This window comes from Trachurus trachurus (assembly GCF_905171665.1).
Source record: "Trachurus trachurus genome assembly, chromosome: 3".
NCBI classification, from domain to species: Eukaryota; Metazoa; Chordata; class Actinopteri; order Carangiformes; family Carangidae; genus Trachurus; species Trachurus trachurus.
The window spans coordinates 22,067,497-22,089,686 of NC_139893.1; the positions used below are offsets into that span (position 1 = coordinate 22,067,497).

General features: G+C 41.8%; 1 protein-coding gene across 4 annotated transcripts in view; it reads left to right on the forward strand.

Moving 5' to 3' along the window:
• Window positions 1-22,190, forward strand: part of akap13 (A-kinase anchoring protein 13) — a 94,832-nt gene that overhangs the window by 63,904 nt on the left and 8,738 nt on the right. For all 4 annotated transcript variants that reach the window (XM_083999935.1, XM_083999936.1, XM_083999937.1 and 1 more), the window contains 18 exons: window positions 305-407; window positions 3,027-3,069; window positions 3,228-3,339; window positions 6,876-7,035; window positions 8,917-8,984; window positions 9,101-9,167; window positions 9,563-9,713; window positions 9,887-9,999; window positions 10,221-10,367; window positions 10,870-11,126; window positions 11,349-11,474; window positions 11,801-11,918; window positions 14,295-14,543; window positions 14,641-14,717; window positions 16,272-16,453; window positions 17,340-17,422; window positions 17,526-17,714; window positions 19,845-19,991. In XM_083999935.1, coding sequence (XP_083856061.1) covers window positions 305-407; window positions 3,027-3,069; window positions 3,228-3,339; window positions 6,876-7,035; window positions 8,917-8,984; window positions 9,101-9,167; window positions 9,563-9,713; window positions 9,887-9,999; window positions 10,221-10,367; window positions 10,870-11,126; window positions 11,349-11,474; window positions 11,801-11,918; window positions 14,295-14,543; window positions 14,641-14,717; window positions 16,272-16,453; window positions 17,340-17,422; window positions 17,526-17,714; window positions 19,845-19,991 — 2,392 coding nt within the window. The remainder of the gene's footprint in view (window positions 1-304; window positions 408-3,026; window positions 3,070-3,227; window positions 3,340-6,875; window positions 7,036-8,916; window positions 8,985-9,100; window positions 9,168-9,562; window positions 9,714-9,886; window positions 10,000-10,220; window positions 10,368-10,869; window positions 11,127-11,348; window positions 11,475-11,800; window positions 11,919-14,294; window positions 14,544-14,640; window positions 14,718-16,271; window positions 16,454-17,339; window positions 17,423-17,525; window positions 17,715-19,844; window positions 19,992-22,190) is intronic.

Below are 22,190 nucleotides of genomic sequence, written 5' to 3' on the forward strand. Positions count from 1 at the left end.
AAGCGGGTACATAAACCACAGTCGGGGGAAATTTGAAACTTCCCAGTTTGGGGATTAGTAAGATTTAATAACATGACTTTCCTCAGGCATCTGGACTCCACTCTCACTGAATTCGCAACAAATTGTAAACACAACATCACATATCACTTGTCAAGTTTCTCCTTTTAGGTTATTGTTCCTGTTTCCACTCTGGCAGCTGATGATGTTTTGTTCCACGTTGCATCTGCCTGGTTTACGTACCTTTTTATTTGTTTTTACATTGACATTCACCTTCCAATTGAACCGTGTCCTTCTCTTTGTGTAGAAATCGCGGCGGTATCGGCCTCTGCGGAACAGCTGTCCCCCCATGAGCCTGCCCCTCACCAAGTCTGTGTCTATGCTCGCCATCAGCCAGAGAGACATTGATGGTGAGTGACATGCTGAGAAACTGATTCAACGGCAATGTGTAATTACTGATTCTGATCACAACTAATATAACGTTCAGCCTCATTAATATATTTATCAACAGTGTCCTCTTTGTTATCTACATCCCTATTATACTGTACCTCTAAATATTTAAAATGCAGGATTTCAAATCTGCCTCTAAGCGTATGTCACATCCAGACAATACTGGATCAGAAGTCATTTAAATGTAGACTAACATGTGTTTTGCCAGTATTAATACCAGCAGGGATGTAGAGAAAGCTGGATGTGTAAATGGTGGCATGTTGGTAACAGGAAGAAGAATAGATTCCCTTTTACTCATTCACCTATTTACAAGACTTTTTTTTAAATTTAATTTATGATGTATTAAAGGCTCTCTTTATTTTGACATGTATACCTTCCATTCTTTTATAAAGTCTCTTAAGTGATCTTTTCTTACTCTTACTCTTTTCTTACTCTTCGTCTTTCCTCCCCACTGCCTCCTTTCAGCGGTGGGACGTCTGAGACGTAAAAGGCGAATCTCCTTCTCTTTCAACCTTTCCCCAATCCTCACCAAATCTAAGTCTCAGTTCATTTACGGGGATTCTTCATCTAGCGATGATGAGGATAACATAAGTGAGTACTGTAAACGTAGCCACAGTAGGAAATAGCTGTGATGTGAGAACCCAGTGGCTAGCTGCTCCCTCTCCAGCTGCTTAGGACTGCAACCAACAGTCAGAGGTGTCATTACTATTCACTGTGTGAATATGAAAGTGAGAATACCACTGAAAAAGGTCCAAGGTCGTGTTTTATCTATGGACACGGTTACACATTCAAATCTTCACACAAGAGCAGTAAGCTGATTTACCAAATATATACCTGTATGTATCTCCACATGAGTGGAAGTGTAGTATCTTTATGCACCCCTTTTGTGGAGGTGGCAAAAAGATTTCTGCAGCCACTCAGACAGATGAAAGCAAGGTCGGCTGAGGCAAAGCTGGCTGCACTGAAAAAAGAGTCCTAATATTCACAAAACACACTAAATGGATTCCATTGAATATTATACACAGCCTACCCTTTGCTGCGACCTTTCTGTTTCTACAGGCTTGTGCTGGGTGAGCGCTTGCTGTCGGATTTATGCTGTTGTAGTTGAGTCTGAACACAGCTAGAAACTGAGGTTAGACGAAGCCCAAAAGTTCAGTTGCAGCTAACTTTTCATGAAGCACTAATTACTGCTGATATTAAGCCACTTGCTGTGTGGATGTGCAGTTAGACTCAGCTTGTAGCAAAATCACTGGTGTAGAAACCCACCTTTCACCTAGGCAGCAGACTTTGTGTTAATAATTCCAGTTGACAGCATTAAATAAGACTTGGGCTTCTCCCCTCCTCCACTCAGCCCAAAATTTAGCTGACCTTTACTTGGATTAGACTTTTGTTTGTCTCCTTGCAAAAAAAGAAAGAAAACATAAACAAAACACAATCACCAGGAATAGGAAAAGGGTGATCATAAACCGTGCAAGTGAAGTATAGGAGCCCTTTCCTCCCTCCAGATAATGTGAGCTTGTCACCTTTAGTCAAAGACGCTGAGCCATTCCCCCCCTCTTTCTTATCTGTGAGATATTTCCATTAGTGTTCTCTGTTTTTTCAACTGTGTTGGTGGGATTGCAGGAAGGCCAAGACTTTGTCCTCATTATCCTGTTTTTGGGTTTTGACTTTCTCATGCAGAGCAGCCGAGTCATGCTTTGCATATTTCTGTGTTTTGGTAGAAATGATTGTTTACAGGGAGGCAGAGTAGTTACTCATAAAAAAATGCATGCCTACGTTCAACTGATGCCAAATCAGAAGACTGTGGTGATTTCTGCTTGGCAAAGACTTCAATGCATGCCTCCATTTGTATGTTGTAATTATTATTTCTTTTTCATCTGCATTATGCGTAAACAGATTAAACTACAGCTACGTTAGAGATTAATTGAATAATATCAACATTTTGACAGTTCATTGAATTTAGGGAATCTGAATTTGTTAATCAGGGAGTTTTGCTAGTAACAGTTAACTTGGCTTTGTGTGATAGACTGAATAGCACAGAATAAGTTAATTTAAGTTTTTTTTGTATGTGGGGGAAAAAAATGACTGTATTTTGAGAGTTTGTGAGGTTGGGTGTCTGTGCAGCCACATATTTTTGGCACCTGTGTCCAGCAGCCATTAATGGCACTGGATCTAAAGGCAGAGCTGGCATCAAGCTTTTGGCCTTTTTTCCTGCCACCCTCATTGGTGCCAGAGACATTTTGTTGTCAGCCTTCACACACCTCTACGAGGGTAACTAGAGGTTAAGTACCATACTCAAGGGCATTATTCTGTTCTTTGTCAGATCCCCACAGCCAGGACATGAACTGCTTTCTGGTCTAGAGAAAGATTTTTTTAACCATCATGTCAGTAAGGTCACTCTGTTACTTCAGGGAAACCAGGACGACACAGTGGCGACTGTGAGTTTTCTCTGCCTTAAATAGAGGCAGGAAGGACAATTTCCACCTGAGATGACAGAAATAGCAGAGAAAAAAAAAAACGCTACTGTCCTATTTATACCACATCCCACAGCTCACATCCTCTCTCTCGTTTCTTTCCAGGTATGAGGTCGTTTTCCAGCACCTCTGGATCACTAGCATACAGGTCAGTCTTTAGGTTTTTCTCCAGCTGGGACCTTTATAGACCTATAAAAGAAAGAGATTCTCTGAAGCGAAATCTCAGAATGTGTGAACAAGTAACTGCCTTGTGAATGTTTATAAAATAAAATGAAATAAATAACTGTGTGTGTGTGTGTGCTCCAGTATATCAGAGGAGGAGCCTGGACCTCTGCGGAGCGACAATGAGGGAAAGGGTGCGACAAAAGTCAGCCGGACCTTCAGCTACCTCAAAAACAAGATGTACAAGAAGACCAGGGTGAGCAAAGATTGAGTTTTCATTCTCTTAAATCAAACTATGGCCTTTTAAAGGTCTCCTCTCTTTGTTCGACTTCACTTTATAGCATTAACTGCACTGTTTCTCAGAGCAATGCCTACATGTGTGCAGTGTGCTTTGTCAACATTCAGTCTCCTTTCATACTCTTCTCCTCCTTAAACATTTATTCCTTCAAGCAAGGATGACTGAACAGCAGGCTACTTTTCAGCCTCACACTGCTCCACATTCACACATCTGCACACATCCACACTGGAAGCTGCACTCCGCATCTTCTCCCGTCAGTCTCTGAGTAGCTCAGGTCAGACAGCTGGGGGGGTTATGTGTCTTTGCTTTAGGGCAAGTTAGTGTTTCTTGTAACTTCTCCCATTTCAAGTCTCCAGCGTAGGTTTGGTTGTGAACCCACAACATTTTCTGGTCGCAGACCTGAATCTCTGGTGTGAGATGTGGTCAAAGTCATCTTTATTTTACATCTAGTACTAAGCCATGTGAGGTGATTGACTTAAAATGTCATTTTCCGATGAGAATATACAAGGTCTTTTCGGACTGCACTGTGAGCAATGATAATCCTGAATCCCTTGCACTAATAACACGGTGTCTGCGGGTCTTTAAAACTCTGATAATTGAATACAGTTTCCTCAAAAAATGGCCCTAGAAGGTATCAGAAAGTCTTAAATTTAATTTTCAAAGGTCTTAAATATTTTCTGTCGTCTGCCATAGGCTGTGATGTCCGTTATAAAATGTTTTTCTTTCCAGCTGCAGGCTGTCAGGAGACATTTTACAGCTATAAAGTAAAACTGAGATTGTTGCACTAGAGAGTAGACTGAAGTCAGCACCATCTGTCCTAAAGCAGGTACTGTGCCTGATGCGCATATGTACATAAATTGAATTAACATACATGAAATGTAGGCAGTATAGGCACATATAAAATTCCATGTGTAAAAATGAAATGAAATGTATTTTACAAAGCACAAGTACCGTATATAGAATTTCTACATGTATACTTAGATACATTTAAATATATTAATTAAATGTACACCCTTACCATATGTATGCTTGCAATATACAGTATGAACCATTACTCGGGATATGTTGCAAGCTTTACTTTTATATATCCAGGGGATCTATGTGTTTGATAAGAATATACAGCCTTAACTGTATGTCATATATGACATCTATATAAAAGACTATTTTCATTTTCACATTTATCTTTGTTACATTGCTTATCTTTATTGTATCAAACAATAATGAATAATTCAAGGCCATTGGCTCTGCTGGTTTTCCATCATCCATGGGTGTCATGATTGTGGAATAGGCATTAACAGTATTGCAGGTCTATGTTTATTATGAAATAGCATGCTGAACCCTTTAAGTGGGTGTTTTCTTTCTGTTTGCTTTGTGTAAATGTGCCGCCCTTGCAAAGACACACTGAGGGGTGAACAGGAAGTAAAACAGGAAGACAGAGGGAGCTTTGGTTCTATAATCTCTTGTCTAACCTCAGTTGTTGCTTTCCTTTTAAAGCGACAGAGTTTGGCTGCTCCCATCCTGTCAAATGTCAAAATAATTGATTAGCGTCGTATAGAATCCAAGACAATTAGCAAAGCTTTGATGTTCAAATTGGACTCATTTTGGCAGCTGTAGTCCTCGTCAGGCTTATTGGATTGCCTCCATAATTGACAGAACATGTTCAGTGACAATTAAAGTCGCCCCCCTCAGTAACCACAGTCGCACACCAAATTAAAACATTTCTTTATTGAATTAATGTGAAAAAGAAGTAAAGAATGAAAAGCAGGCATCCAAATGTTCACTTTATTTTTCACTGCTTATCTGGTTTTGGGTGAACTGTGTGCATCCAGGTTGTTCGCAGTGTCTGAAGTTTGACTGTTGGAAGGGGAAGGGGGCCTACTGTAGTTTGTGCTGTGTTGTCACAGCGTCTGCATCAGAGCGAAAGATCATTGCAGAAATAGCACCTCCCGTTGCAATCCAGTCACTTCCTCATTGCAGCTTTTCTGATGTCGCCTCATTGCTGGTAGCAGCTTCAGCTACTCATCCACAGTCAGGGATGTTATATAGGAGATTTACAGGGAGCCACGGATTCTCACTGAGATGGAAAGGCTGGCACGAGGTAGGCTAACAGGGAGCTCTGCTTTCCCAGTCAAATTACAAAGAAAGAGACTGTCACAATATCATGTTAAAAGTGACTGGTGCTCCCCTCAGGGCTAATGTCTTTTTCCAGTGAAGTCAATGCCTGTTATGTTATTTTTCACTCGAACGTCTTCTTGTTTAAATCTCTGGTTTAGATGTCACAAATGATTACTTCCTCTGTTGTGTTTGCGTGTAGCCAAAAGAGATGTTCTTCTGAGATTCTTTGCTCTTTGTGTTTTTTTCCAATAAGTTGAACCCTCTTAGTACTTAAGATATGAACAGGCCTAAAATTGTAAAACAAAAACAAACAAATGACAATAATTCCTCCTGCAGTGTAAAATACTTTCAGTAGGCTTCTAGTTCACAGGAGCTTTTCAGTGAGTTTCACCACTGGTGAGGCAGCTGTTGTTGCAGGAAGTGAAAATGAATGCCAAGCGTTGCAATGGCTGTGAAACATGCAGGCTCGCCTTGGTCCAGTCAGCCCTATAGTATGTTGAATCGTATGAACTGAATGAGCTCTAGTATGTCAGAGCTCTGTGGTCCCCTCAAACCAAGAGGCCCAGGGCTGCCCATTAAAACGAGCTGGAAACTCCATTTTCCCATTTCCTCTGGGTTTGGGTGGAGGCTCTGTGATGTAAATCCAAGAGAATAAGAGCTCTGTTCTCCTCTGCATCACTTTTATGGGATTGTGATTCAACGCAGCGTACGAGGATGAACAACAGCTGAGGATGACCTCGTCCATTAATGCAGAGGCAGCAGAAAGGCCACCCTGTTATTGAAAGGTCAAAGATTTGATTCCCAGACAGTGTGTCTCCATCAGTCATCCTGCAGGAACGTCTTCCCCAGTGCTCATTCACCAGACACTGGGGTGAATATAAGCATTTGGGGAAGCTGGGAAAACACGAAATATAGCATGAAGATTCGCTATAAATGGCTACTATTTGTGTTGCTTCACCATCATCTCTGAGATCATATTAACATCTATATGTGACATCTACCAACTGATCAAATTATCATCATGAGTCTTTGAGGAAAAACCCAAGAGCCAAAACTCTTGGAACAAACACAAAACATTTAAAACAGACTCTTAATGAGACACTTTGTTGTCAGCATAAATAATGCAGCACTTAATATGCAAGGCCCCCCGCTGTGTCGTACATGAGAGTAATAATGTTGCTCTGCTGGATTCAGATTGGAATTTAACATAATCAGCTGGACAAATGCTTAGATATTGTGTCAATGACTGCTACATTAGTCCAGTTTTAGCACTGTCTTATTTTTTCCCTGAACATCTAATTGTCTGGCATTAACTAGTCGCTGAAGCAAAGTCCACAGTCGCTTCGTACCGCTAACCACAATAACTCTACTATTTTCAGGAGAAGGAGCGAGATAAAAGGGAGAAAGACAAGGATGGGAAGGAGAAGGACAAGAAGACTACGAATGGTCATGTATTCACACCAGTCAGCTGGTCCCAGGGAGCCCAGTGCTCCCAGTGCAATAAGGCTTTCAACAGCAAGGATGCTTTCCACTGCATACGTACGTACCTTTGTTCATCTTTTTTTTTTTCAGGCTCTTTCACTCCAGGTGTTGTTCTTTTCATTTGTGACAGATACATGTGAGTGCGTCTGTTGCATCAGGTTTAATCAAAGCCCATTAAGTGCTGTGATCCTTTATTAAAACATTTCATCTCATAATAAATTTAATTCCAATATGAAAATGGACTAAATGCTCTGCTCTGCTGGTAAGAGTCAGCAAGTGAGGAGAAAAAAAGAAGACACAGAGGAGAGGATCTTCAGTGGACATACATCATCAGACATGAATCATGCTCTTTAACTTCCAGTAAAGGCTCAGTCAGTACAATTTACAGTAGTATCTATGTACATATGTTATTGATTGAGCTTTATTATTTTGATTCACAGTTGATAACAATTGATAACACTTCATAAAAATGAATGATTTGCAAAGTTAGTCTGTTACAGCCCAATCCATGTATGCCTTGTCTGTCACATATTTGTTTTACACAGCCTGATGATCTGTATGAAGTACTGAAACTCCATAAAGAGCTACTTCTAATGTTCAAGTCTGGCTTTTAGCACAGACAACAAAACTTTTTTTTTTGCATTGTTTTCCACTGATGCAGCAGCAGCAGTAGCTCTAAAGAGGATGTTTATTGCACAATGCTTTTGGCGCAACCCCAGGAAGAGCCTAAAAAGGAGAAACCATTCTGCAATAGATCACAGAAACACTGCGACCCTCTCAGCGGTCACAATCTGCCTCAGATACTTCAGACTGGCCAAAAAAACAACAACAATCAGCTCCAGTTGTGTTCAGTCGTTCTGGTTGGGATTATTGGAGCCACAAGCGGTTCTGAGAGTGTTTTTTTTTTTTTTTGGGGGGGGGGGGGGGGGGGGTGGGGGGGTGGATTGTACTTGCAGATGTCTGGCTGGTGTCCATTCAGCAGACAAATAACAGAGATCCTTTGTCTCAGATTAGCTAGAATTAGTTGTACATCCACAAAACACAGTGAAATACCCAGTAAGACCATTTAGGAAGAGAAAATCACTGCAGGGATTTAAGATGGTTTTACTGTGCAGGTTATAGTTTGATGCATCACACAAAAAGCCTTTTCTTACAATTAGACAATCATGTATTTTCATTTTACAGGTGGAAATGAAAATGGAACTCCTGTTGTTGTACTTACGAGATGTTTTTCTCACCCTGACGGTGACTTTAAATGGGCTGATGTAATTTCAAAAGCGGAAATGTCATGTGACTCTGAGCATAGATGGGTCCTATAGTGGGTGCGTTGGTTTCACTTGTGCAACATGTCTGTTTTTCTGTCTGTTGTTCAAAGAAAATGTGAAAATTACTGGAAACATAGTGAAGACTTTAACAAAGCTGAAGATGGTTCCTCTTATTAACACTTCCTTTTTTTTTTGCCACTGAGGCTCCAGTTGTAGACAAGTTTCTGCTCGATAAAATGACCGAGTATGAAATGTAAACATTGTGTGGTAGCTTCTGAAGGAGAACAGAAGACTTTGAGTCCTTGATCGACCGATGGGGATCAGATTACAGGGCAGATCTTATTTTAGCAGCCTCACATGATGACCCCTGTCCCAAGTAGTGATTTGGGAATGTTTATATAAATGAAAATTTCCCATGCAATTCAGTTTTTATGCGTGTGTGTCATTCCTCCGCCTATCTCTCTTTTTTCCCCTCTCCCCCCGTCATCTATGAGAAGTATTACATCTCGGTTGCATCACATGCTTTGCTCCAGTCTGTCTTTCATTAGTGGGCTGGTGGAGTTTCCTGGCCGGCTATGAAAACCAGTCAGAATTTCTAACCCCCACCTTTCCTCCCCACCTCCATCAGCAGCCTCATAGTATTCACTGAGCGTTTTGTTGCTTTTCTTTCCAGACTGTAATGCTTCCGTCCACAAGGGCTGCAGGGACAGCCTGCCTCCCTGTGCCAAGGTGAAGATGAAGGTAAAAGTTCCCTCACAGTTACTCCACCGCCGATTGTGCAGTATTTTGTTGTCTTGCAGCATGTATCGATTTGGGCTTGTCACTTATGCTTTTATGCTCTCCATTCCTCTGGATAGTTGCCCAAGCAGCAGTTTGCGGTACCAGATTCAAGCCATTTTCCTACAGTCACCATGAGGAACAAATGTAAGTGTCAAAACAAACTGGAATTCTCAATGTAATCATCATGGCCTGTGATTGTTTACAGATTCATCGTTCCGCCACATCTAGTAAAAAGTGTAGTTTCTGTACCTACACTATGAAATCAAGCCATTCCTTTTGGGTTGTTATTGTGATCCAGGGATCAAAATAAGAAATTTCATGGGGAAATTCATCAGAACACAGGATGTGATGTTTCTGTCTCTCAAAGTAAAAGAGAAGTCTTCTGTGCAGGATTCACTACACCCATATCTCCAATCTGAAAGTCTCTATGTTTTCAGATCAGTTGAAGCTTTCGAAGTTCCTCCATGAAATAAACCGATCCTTTCATCTAGATCCATAGATGTTCTGCTAACTGTGCTATATGTCTGTCTCTGGTGCAGCTGGTGGGACGCGGGAGCGCCCTTGGTCGGCCATCTTGTCCCCTGAAGACCATTCTTCTCTGATGATCCCACAACCACGGAGACACACCAGCATCATGCCTTTCCATGGCAACAACCTGTCCAAGAGTCTGTCCATAAGCAACATCGCTGGGTGAGTGTGTGTGTGTGTGTGTGTTTGTTATTCATCCTCGGTTATTCACATTATTTAAATGAATTGTTGCTGTTGGTTTGTGTTGAATTATCATTATTATATCTGTGGTTGTTGTGATGTGTTATGAAACAACATTCTTAATGTAACCTTTATTGTTATTACCCCTTTTTCAGTCCGGTGTTTGATGAGATGCCCATTAAAGGCCTGCGGTATCTCTCTCAGTCGACTGACTCCCTCAACAGAAACAACCAGGTCACAGAGTCCATGGAATCACTCACTGATGAAGGTCATTAAACACACACACACACACACACACACACCTTTATCCTCAGAGCGTCAGCTTTTCTAGTTCAATGTGAGAATCGTGAAAATAATGAATAATAGTGGAAATGTAGAATGTGGCAAACTAAATATTTCAAGTTTAAAACTAACAATCCACCAGTTATTTAATGAAAGGTGACGGTTTGAAAATCAATGTGTCAAGTGCAGACTGTGTTGTTGGTTCAGGGACGGAGATGATGGACGGGCAGTTGATGGGGGAGTTTGAGGCAGAAGCCAAAGAGCTGGAAGCTGATTCATGGAGTTTATGTGTGGAGCAGCAATACATGCAGCAGCTGGACAAAGAGCTGGTGAAGAGACAAGACGTCATCTACGGTACAGCATCACCATTCAACACACTCATTCAATGAAAAATACCAGTTGTTTCAGAGCGTGAGTTCATTTTAGCCCCAAAGGTCAGCAGTATAAAAAAAAAAGTATCACTTCCACTCTCATTCTGTCACAGCATTTTAATGTCGTCTGTCAGGTGACACAAGCCTGTTTTGACTTGGATCTTTGGTAGACTCACTCTCATCAAGCAGTGATGACTCTCACTTCAGTTTATTTCAGTTGCACTCAAGTCTCTATGGTCTACAGTGGCCACACATTTACTGACATCTTGCTTTGAATTCCTCAGTGTGTTTCCAGCTTTTGATTAGAATCTGTTTGCAAATGAATTTGATTGAAAAATCCTGAGAAGCTCATTCATGTCCGTATGAAATGTGCAGTCACATGCAAAATCATGTCTTGAATTTAGTTCTTGTAGGCCTCTGAGTCACACTGTATGAAACTGCTGCTTATGTCATTCTCTGCCGCGGTATCACTTCCTGTCCTTCAGAGCTGATGCAGACGGAGATGCATCACATCCGGACGCTGCGCATTATGTCAGAGGTCTACAGTAAGGGCCTGCAGAAGGAGGTGCAGCTAGAGCTCCAGACCGTGGAGAAGCTGTTTCCGGTCCTGGACGAGCTGTTGGATTTCCACACGCAGCACCTCCTGCGCCTCCTGGAGAGGAAGAGGGAGTGCCAGCTGGAGGGGGGAAGCTTGGAGGGAGAATTCATCATCAACAGGATAGGAGATATCTTGGTCAACCAGGTTAGAGGAGGGATGAGTGTGTGTGTGTGTGTGTGTATGTATGTGTGTGTGCAAGAAAAAGTAGAAATCCTTTACTCAGGGGAGAATAATGGTGTCCTCAACAAATACTCAAGTCTTCGTGTGCTGCATACATGTAGACCTTCTTTGAATTAGATATTGTTCTCTATCTCCTGCACCAATGTGTATTTTGTGTGTATTAACGTCAGTCAAACTCTTCTCCAGTTCTCAGGATGCAACGGTGAGAGTATGAGGAGGGTTTACGGAAAATTCTGCAGCCGCCACAATGAAGCCGTCAACTACTACAAGGACCTGCTGACCAAAGACAAACGCTTCAAAGCCTTCATCAAAGTAAGGCCTTTATCTCAGCCTGTGTCTGTGTATCTATCATACATCTATCCCTCCACATGGTTGACATCTCTTGTCATGCTTTTGTATTGTTCTGCCTTTTTCCTGATTTATGTTGAATGACAAAACATCTTGGTTGGAGCATTATTTATATTTTTGCATAAAGTAAACTCACTGCTGTGTCAACCTTGGGAGCCTGCTCTTGCGTTGTTTAGCTCCTGTGTTTATTTCATTTATTCATTTTTCAACATTTTTGAAACCTCGTCTTGTTTTGAGCCAGTTGTTGTATGGACATGTTTTACTAAACCGCCTCTTGTTGTCTCTTTCAGAAAAAGATGACCAGCAGTATAGTGCGGAGGCTTAGTATCCCAGAATGCATCTTGCTGGTGACCCAGAGGATAACAAAGTACCCGGTGTTGATTCAGAGATTGCTACAGCACACTAAAGGTTAGCGTCATCTACTGTATTTACTTTGTGATCACAATGATTTCATTTGGGGGGAAACTAAAAGGAGGCAAGAGGAAGATCCTGGATGACCACAGATTCCTGTATAATTTACAGGCTAACAAAGCAACTTTATTCTGGTTTTCAGCTGAAGTCAGTATAGTAATATCAAGCCTATAGTTTAACCAGAAAACATTTCTAACCCAATTTACAGAGGAATGAATAAGCGGGAAAGTAGGTGATTAAGATGTTGCAGTATTACACAGTTCCCAGCTGTCATTTTAGAGTAAAAGAGCAAATTAAAGTCATAGATTTGAAGGCTGTAAAGAAAATTGTCATATTCTGTCACAAGTGCTTTTTTTTGTTTGTTTGTTTTAAAAAAAAATTGAAACTTTCTGCTGGTGGGCTGCGTTAATTACGCTCTCGTCTAAAGGATTTTTGCATAAACAAGTGACAGAAAACATGACAGAATAAGGCTAATCAGTGCATTGGGGTCTAGAAAATGTTGCTGGCTCATAGATCATTAGACAAACAAGTTGATTTGCAGTCATTTTCAGTTGTAATAGTGCGACACACACCAAAGTGTTTGTTTCAAGAAGCCTAAAACCCCGTTCATATATTCTGAGAAAAATGAGACATGCGTCAGATGGATGTTTTTTAGGATAAAGGAACAAGCACACTAAGAGGAACTGAAAAAATTCACACCATATTTATATCTGATTTGAAGCAGCTCTCGTCAGCTGGCCTCCCACTGTGTACATTCTCTGTAATCCGTCCCCAAAGCCTGTTTATAGTTCCATGTGGGATGGGGGAGCTCCGACTTAATTCCCAAGGTGCTTTAAGAAGACTCTCTCCTGCCAACTCTGATATGCACTGAGTGGAAATGACACAGTGCACTACCAGTTAAAGATAGTATTTTGATGCTTAGGAGTACAACAGCCATATGGGGAAAATATTGCATTTTTTTTTGGGGGGGGGGGTGATATGTGTTGAGTCCAAAACTCAGGTGAGCAATACACAGGAGAAATGTATCAGGGGTTTGTTGGTTCTGGAGCTGTGTCAAAAGTTGTTAAGTGTTCAGTTTCTCTTTGTTGAGCGGAATAGTTAGTGAGAGCAACTGCAGCTGAAACTGCTCAACACGCTGAGAACAGAGGAGCTGCATGCACATCAACAAAACATTTTGAGGAATAGTTCCACATTTTGGAAAATATGCTTATCTGCTTCCATGCAGAGACTTAGAAATGAGACTGCGATCGATCCTCTCAGCTTATAAACCAACGAGACGCGACACGTTAATTAGTGAAGTTCAGATAAAGCGAATAAAGCTCTTTTCGAAGAATGCTGATTTATTTTTTAAGGATCCTGGAAACCTGTGATCTCCAACAGCTCCTCATTCTGAGCGATGGGATCCTCGTTTAGAGAAACATGTATACACTGGCATCAGCTTTCAAGAAAAAAAGTCTTTGCAGCACTGACTAACGAGAGGGAAGTTTAGTGCAAGAGCAGCACAGCTCTGAAATACTGCTCAACAACAGAAACAATAGGTTAGGTCAGAAGTTTGTATAATGCCTTTCCATTTTCTGTCTCTACTCTGACACTGGTGAAAAATACCAGAAACTGTAGTCAGTAATACAGGCAGTCATCAGTTTGCATTCTGAGGCACATTATACTCTACATCCTAAATTCCCATTAAGGTGTGTTGAATGGATCTTTTTAGGGTAAAGTGGAATTCACATATGAACAGTTGGGGAGGAAGATGTATTCAGAAAGACTATTATAATTAACTCAAAGAGCAGGCGCTGCTGGGTCAGACAGAGCAGCCAGTGGTGCATACAAATGACTCTGACTTGTGTTGTCTGTTCCAGACTATATAAGCAGGAGAAACAGAATGAACGTGGCTCACATGAAAGAAAAAGTGACTTTACAGAGTGTTTATTTGTGTGTCCAACTCCACTGACTAAAAACAGGCTAACAGGCTTCCATTACTGTTTGCAGCACAGTTAAATGCCAAAACTGGTACCAAAATTTCACAACACCCTCTGCTGTGTGTAAAGTGGTCCTCAGCTGTGCCCCGCTAACCGTCTGGTTCTGCTGTGGAGTAGTTGCAGAGCCATTACATTACCAAATTGACTAGTAGCATTGGCTTTTGCCTTCATTTCTACTTCGAGTGGTTTCGCGTCTGTGTAATAATCTTTTCATAATTTAAACTTTTCACTAAAAGCGACTGGATAACACACAGGGTTGGCTTTGATTTTTATTCCACTGACAATGAGAATTATTTTCCTGTTGGTTATGATCTAACCTTACACTGTGTGGTTACTGTCATGACATGCCCCGCCGCTGCCTCTCTGACCCCTCTGCTTACATGTCACAACACAGAGGACGAAGAAGAGTACGATGACCTGACGGAGGCTGTCCGGCTGGTGAAGGAGGTGATCGCCGCGGTCGATAGCAAAGTGAACGAACATGAGAAGAGACGGCGTCTGAAGGAATTCCACAGCCGCATGGACAGCAAGTCCATCATGATGATGAAGAGCGGTCAGATTTTCGCAAGGGAGGATCTGCTGAGGAGGAGGCTGATCCACGAAGGAGCGCTGCAGCTGAAGAACAGCCAGGGGAGACTAAAGGGTTTGGATGCTTACTAATGTATTTACACAATTCTCTTTATAAGTATAAAATGTGGAGACATGTTTGCATTTGAACTTTTCTCCTGTTGATCCTCCAGACATCCACGCTCTGCTGCTGTCAGACATCTTTGTCTTCCTCCAAGAAAAGGACCAGAAATATGTCTTTGCCATGCTGGTAGGAACCTGCTGTCATCTCTCTCTCCTTTCATCTCATTATGTCTCCTACCCTCTCTCTCTCTCTTCCCGTCATCAGTTCCCTCCATGTGCCCCCCCTCCCTCCCTCCCTCCCTCCCTCCCTCCCTCCCTCCCTTCAGTAATAAAGATGTTATGAGCGCTGCCAGAGATGTTGCTGTCATATTTTCCTATCCCACTGTTGTTGCTGTTAGCACTAGCTGCCCTGCTTAGCATTCCCATTGTGTAACACTCTGAGCTTCTGGCTAACTCGCTAGCTGCACCTAATAAAGCTGATCTGGCCCAGGGCACCTAACCCAACTGTGATAAATCATATAGGTTTGAGTCATTTTTTCCATGTTTACAGGACTCACAGTTACATGGCATGGCACACACACACATACACACATACACACATACACATACACATACACATACACATACACATACACATACACATACACATAGTCTGCCTCTCTCTCTCTCACACACTCATCAGGGAGAATAAAACAGAAGTAGGCCTGTGGCATCATAATTACATCTATCATTAAAATAAAGCTTGGCATGTTTTGAAGTGAGGCAGTTTCATAAAGAGGAATACCATGTGGTAGTAAATGGATAACAGCCATCTGACCCATGCTGAGTTTTGGGGAGGGTCGGCGTCAGGTCTGAGGGTGACCAACTGTCCAATGCGCCTGTAGCAACAAGGACAGAGAAGTCAGAGCACCAGGCCAAGAGGTACAATATGTTGCTGTGGCTAATATGATGCTTGAGGAGCCAAATCAGTTGAGCCTCATCCACAGTTGTGGTGTTAATACAGATTTCATTTGTTTCTACGCTGCACTGCAGTGAAAAGTCCACAAATCCAAAGAGGGAATTATATACAAAAACAGGTAGAGCAGTACTAAGGACTGTGGATTTTACTCACAGCACAACACAGTCACAGTAAGAGCCAGCTGGAGGGGGCAAGGAAAAAAGAATAAAAAACCAATTGTTTCTTTCTTTAAACCTCAGATAAGACATTGCATGAGAAACGCTGGGATGTGGTTACATTGAGAGAGTGTTGCTGGACAGAACAGAAATGAAACGGCGGTTTGCGGTGTTACATGTACAATGCTGAAATGTACTTCATAGTGTCTGCAGCCTTGAGCTCTGCTGATGCTCCACAAGTCAGCTCAGTCTAATGTATGATGATAATCAGAATCTCTTTCTGTCCTCTCTCCCCCTTTGTTCCACGTCTTTTTCATCCTCTGTAATCCTCCTTTTCTCTGACTGACCTTCCTTCTATCTGTCCCTCTGTCTTCCCGGCACTTGTTTCTGTCCTGCTTTCTTTTTCTCCTCCCACAATTGTCCCTCTCTTTCTCTCCCCCCTCCTTCTCTCTCATGCTCCAACCCACCCTCCACCATCCTCTTTCCCCCACCTCAACATCTTCCTCCCTCCTCCCCTTCTTTCTCCTCGACCCTCCCACTGTCATCTTTCCTTTTTCTTTTCATTTTTTCCTTCCTCTCTGCCTCCATCAATACATCCCCTCCTTCTCCCACCCTCCTCTCCCTGTAGGACCAGCGCTCTACGGTCATCTCCCTTCAGAAGCTGATCGTCAGGGAGGTCGCAAACGAAGAGCGCGGCCTCTTCCTCATCACGGCAGGCATTGAGAAGCCGGAGATGATGGAGGTCCTGGCCAGCTCAAAGGACGAACGTAACACCTGGATGCAGCTGATCCAGGAGGCCATGCAGTCCATGTAAGTAGGATACATATATGTTTTTGTTTGGGTTTTTTTTACTCAAAAACATTTGTAGGTCAAATATGCAAGTACTTAAGGCTTTTTTGTTGCCAGAAGAATGTTTTTTACCAAAGGTTTTACCTGAGTGGAAATTTCCCACCTAATCCACCCTATTTCCTCTAACTCATAAACCTTGATTACAAAAAGCAACTCCACCTTTATAGTGTTTAACATTCAGTGCTGGCCTCTTACAGTTCACCCACAGAGCGTTTCTGTTGTAACCTAGGAGTTAGACCCAGCCCAAGTCTCTAGATAGTAATATACGGTAAGCTGCGACAGAGCACTGTGCTGTCAGGAGGATTAGCACTACTCTACCTGGGGATGGGATGTACTCAGGGACAGTCTAATGCTGGATTGGCTTCAAGGGCAGCTCACTATAAGCAGAGGATTATTTGACTACAGCCAGCGGGAAGGAGAGAGATTTAATACTCTGTTTCTCTCTCTCTACCTCTGACTTCCATCAAAATACGAAACTGAGCTCAAGCTATTGGCAGAAATAGATGAGATTTTAAAAAAAGAGAACGTTTTCCCTGATGTGCCGATAGTCCTCCACCAAAAACACAATACATATGTACAGTATGTATGTAAATTGTGAACTGTGAATGGTGCATCTTTACCTGACAAGAACTTCAACAGTTGATTCAATAGTAGTTATTAAAATCCTGGGGCAGTTCATTTTTGTTCAGTTTTTTGCTGACTTGTCAGCTGCTTTATCTGACCACTGGTTCCTGGTGTTGTCATAGACATAAATATTGTGACTCGCGTCAATTTTGTTCCAGTATTATTTTAAGCTCAAGATATTATACACCATGTTTGCTTTCCTATTTTCTTTTCGGCTGGACAGGGAAAAGGATGAGGATGAAGGTATTCCCAGTGAGACAGAAGATGACAAGAGACAACTGGAAACTAAAGCCAAGGAGATGAGAGGTGAGAGACGGAAAACTGTGTCAAATTTGCACCTATTTTCACAAAATGTTTTCTTATTGTCCTCCTCACTCACCCTTTATGTCCGTCTGTCTCTGCTGGTCAGACTTGTTAAGGCAGAAAGACACAGAGATCATGTCTCTGCTGGAGGAGAAGGTGCGGCTCTTCAGGGGGATGTGGGAGGGCCTGAGCCCCGGAGAAGAGGCCTGCCAGCAGGTCGAGCCCTTCTTCAGGTCAACCTGCAGCCTGGAGCCTCCCAGGGGGGCGACCATCATGAATGATGCCCTGTTGGAAGGTAAGACAGAGACAGAACGTGTTGATAATATACATGTCCTGCAGATGCATTGTTTATTGAGAATTTGTGGCATGGAGGCATAATGAAGTGAAGTGAACAGAGAGAGAGAGAGAGAGAGAGCAGCAGCAGCAGCAGTCTTATCTCCTTTTCAATCCACATATTTTGAAGAAATTAATATTAGAGCTGTTAGTCATTATGTCACTTCAGCACATGAGGAAACCACCCATGTTTTGTATAAAGTGCCCACCCTGGCTTTAGACATGTTGCCGGCAGATGGAAGTACTACCTGATGTGGTTTTGTTTACATTCTTACATGGAAGTGTGAAATCCACCAACAGTAAGTTAACAGTAACAGTGTTAGGCAACACTAAGATTAATTGCTCTGACTATTAACCTAAAGCAGGCGGTTGTCAATTATCACACTTAGGGCAGAACTTTTCAAACAGTGGTCTCTCCCTCACCATGATTTGAAAGCCTTTGCCCCATTCAAAAATAACATCTGACTTCTCCCTCTGTTGCTTTACCTCATCTGCCATTACCTGGGTGGTGGTCCCTGAGAAGAACACAGCTTGAACAGCAACTATGCAGCAAACCTAAGATCAGTTACCACTGGTAGCATGTCTGTTAAAGGTGTATAGTGGTTTTCATGACATGCTTATCAAGGATCAGTCATATAATCTATCACGTGTCAACCCAAAAATAGCAGATTTAGCTATTTTGTTGCATAATAGACCTTTTTCCCCATGAGACATTTTAGACTTATCATGGTACTGTAGGAAACACACTTGTAACATACCACATAACATTAACAAAGGCTCTGTTCCATGTCAAGTGCCCTGTTAAGCTAAGTTAGTGAGCCAGGGTGCACAATCACAAGACCTCGCCACTGGAGAATCAAAACTGAACCGAGCCATCAGTTGTGTCATTACTTACACTCACATTCTGTTTGTTATTACAAGTCAAATTGTCTGCTATGAAAAAGCTCATTATTTAAAAGCTAGCATCAGCCACAGATCACAATTCTGTGAAATTTCCTATTATTACAGAGGTTTTTGCTTTAGTTTTTTTTTTTTTTAGGATTTTCCTGCAGCATTGTTGACAGAGTGAGGAGACAGAGAGGCACACTGTATTCTCTGCACGTGAACCTGACCTCATATTTAAGTTAGTTGGCCTGAACAAATACCAAGTCTAACAAGTGTGTCAGAAAGTATTCAGAAAGTACTTCATCTTGTTAAATCATAAAACCTTATTTCACTTGTTTTTAATGCAGTTTGACAAAAATAAGATTTTTATCCAGTAGACTGACTCGTTTAAATTCTCATCAGTGCAGAAACATTATTATCAATGGAGAAGACGCAGAAAAAATAGAACTGTGATTGATTGTCATTTGCAGTACAGTACTGTGTTATCATCATACTGGATTATTTTGTATATTGGATGTGTCTTTTACTTTATAAATTAACATCTTGAGCAATACACGCTTACTGAATTTAAACAGTTCGTACTGTTTCCGCCTGAAAGAGCTGAGCCACTGGATCTATCAAAGCTGGGAGTTGTACAGACTGAGAAAGTGCACACAAATGCAGCTCCCTCTTCAACTGATTTCTAATTACTGCTGCAGAAATGGTGTGTTTCAGGTTTGGTGACTGTGTGACATTTAAAGATAAATTGTCTGCAGCTTTAAAGCAGGAAAGATGTATGAAGGGGAACTTCTGTAATGATTTGGAAAGGTTTAGCTACACTATTACAGAATGTATTTGTCATCTTGTTCTTCCAGAGCCTGGAGCAGTGGTCATACTTACTTGATATGTGAATTTGCAGCAGTAATATTATTTATTCTGCCTCTTCTGGTTATTGTGTTTACTGTGCGCCCACAATCACCGACATACGTATATGTATGTGTCCAGAGTTTATATAATCTTCGATGGAAAAGATGTTTAAACTTTTAGTAAAATAGCTCTCTGGTTCAAACAGATTGTCAATAGTTGCTTAGCAACTGGAGCCTGTACCAGGTTGAGTGCCTGGTAGGATTCATGAGAGCAGAGCCGAACTGTAACACAGTTAGCCAGGATAATTCACTTACTGACCTGCACATTGGTGTGTGTGTGTGTGTGTGTGTGTGTGTGACAGTGGAGACGTTACAGGCGCTGGTGAATGGCAGCCTGGGCGGGGCCATGGCCAGTGTCCAAGAGGAAGGAGGCGTGGGGCCGGTGTGTTTGCCCCGTCGGGCTGAGACGTTCGGAGGCTTCGACAGTCACCAGATGCACAGCAACAAGAGTAAGTCTGGGCTGATGTTCTGTTTTTTTCCTCGGAGAGCACGGTCAGACCTAATGGTCAGCCGGTCTACATGTTTGAAGCCTGTCACAGTCAGACAGAGTGAACCCACCTGCTGGTTCAGATAACTGCATCCACTCAGTGACTGGACTGTAGATGTGTACTGACACTGCTGAAAACCCAGCCCGGTAGGAAAAGTAAAATATTTCACTTTCATCCTAAAAACTGATTTTTAGCAGTCACATAACAGCAAGCACCACACCCGGCACTTCCCACAATTCCCCTGTTCAGTGTGGTTAGATAAAACATTTTAGACAGAGGCTTGGACAGTAGAGCTGAAGTTTCCTATGGGAGACACAGCCCGGGGCCATACCTCTGAACTGGTGGCTTGCAAGCTCATAGTGGGACTCTGCTGACAGCGTGGCAGTGACTGAGCCAGGAGAGGTCCACACTTCATCAGTAAAACTGATGTATAATAGTAAATGTGAATGTGGTTTTTCAGTATGACACATTTAAAAACTACATTTTGCCCATTATTTTTGCTCAGGAAGCAGACACAGTAACAAATATGGACACTGGATATAATCCAGGTATAATGAAAATGAGATGATATGTGGATATACAGTATGGATTTTGAGATATGTAAGAATAAACTCAACTATATTATTGTTTCAGATCAAAGGAGGACTTAGCTTCACAGTGAGGAATTTGATGAGTGGGATGAGAAGGAAATGCAACAGCACAGGAAAACAAAATGCAAATAATAGTATTATGATAATTAAATGAATACAGAAACGGGTTAAGCATGATTTCCAGATGAGGTATCATACCATGTAAGATCAACACAAACAATACAAAAATGTGGGTCAGCAGTTTTTCATCATGTGCATTAGCAACTCAGAGGAGCTCAAGACCTATTTTACTAGCTTAGCAACAAACAAGCAGGTTGTGACCTTAAAAAAATCATGACATCAGCAGGTTAATGGGCACAACATCTGTCTATTACATTATGGATCTAGTTTATACAAAAAACACTGTCAGTCCCCTGTCTACTACCTAAATAGCTAAACCAACTTATTTGTCGGTCTAATGTGTAAATATAAATAGGATAATCTTAAATCTCCAAATGCTTTCAATAAGAGCAGCATATATTATCTGTACCATATCTGTACCAGCTTGTCCAAAAAGCACACGGTTACACTTAACACTACACAACTTAATCAATTTAGATTTTTAGTTTCACCTGACATTGTGATTGCTGTTTCTCCATGTGTATCATCACTGGCCTCGGAGTGACCGTTGAGGCTGCAGCTCTTTTACCTCTTCATGAATCACTATCTCACTTGTTATAATCCATAGTTTACCATCCTTCCCCCAAAATTAGTTTTGCTTCAAATAAACTTTCCACAGTAATTTTCACCAGCCTCTCATGTTATTTAAAGCAGAAGTGAGTGGTCCGGTCGTTTTCGCTAATGCTGCGTTCCAGGCAGGCTTTTGAAATCGTAAATTACAGCTTCAAGTCACAACTTACGACTTTGTAGCGTTCCAGGCAACCCACTCGTGTTTTTCCGACCTGTTTTACCGGTGAAAGTCACTATAACGGCCACTCGTAACTTCCGACCGGTGAACTCGTACCAGATCGAACTGGTACCACTTCACGGTCGGAAAAATACGAGTTTCCTTGAACGCACCATAACAGTCCTCGTCGCTACGTCACCACATTCACGGCGTCCCTTGGCTGCACACACAGCCCTGCATGCCGTTCTCTCTCCTCATTGGATAAAAACTGTAGGATACGATAAATGTTTTCTCCTCGGCTCAGAGCAGAGCAGAGGGACTGACAGACCCGTGATTCAGACCAAACACTCTATATAAGTGATTGCTGTCGGAAGATATAACTATTTAAGACTTATAGTAACACAAATATATCACTTACTTCTGCTTTAAGCCTCTAATATCAAATCTGTTTTAGGTATTGATTAGTCTTTATTATGCAAATGTAATTCTATTGCACTGGACACCTGTTGGTAGATTCTCACCCTCATGTCTGAAGGTTATTATATTATTATATTATTGTGTTACTTCTAATGTGTGAGTGCGTTTATTTCTTAGATCTCACAGACCTGGTATCATGTATGTAAATATTTACTGTGGCACTGCTCTTATGTTCTTTTGCTGTGAACCTTTTTATTTGTGAATGTT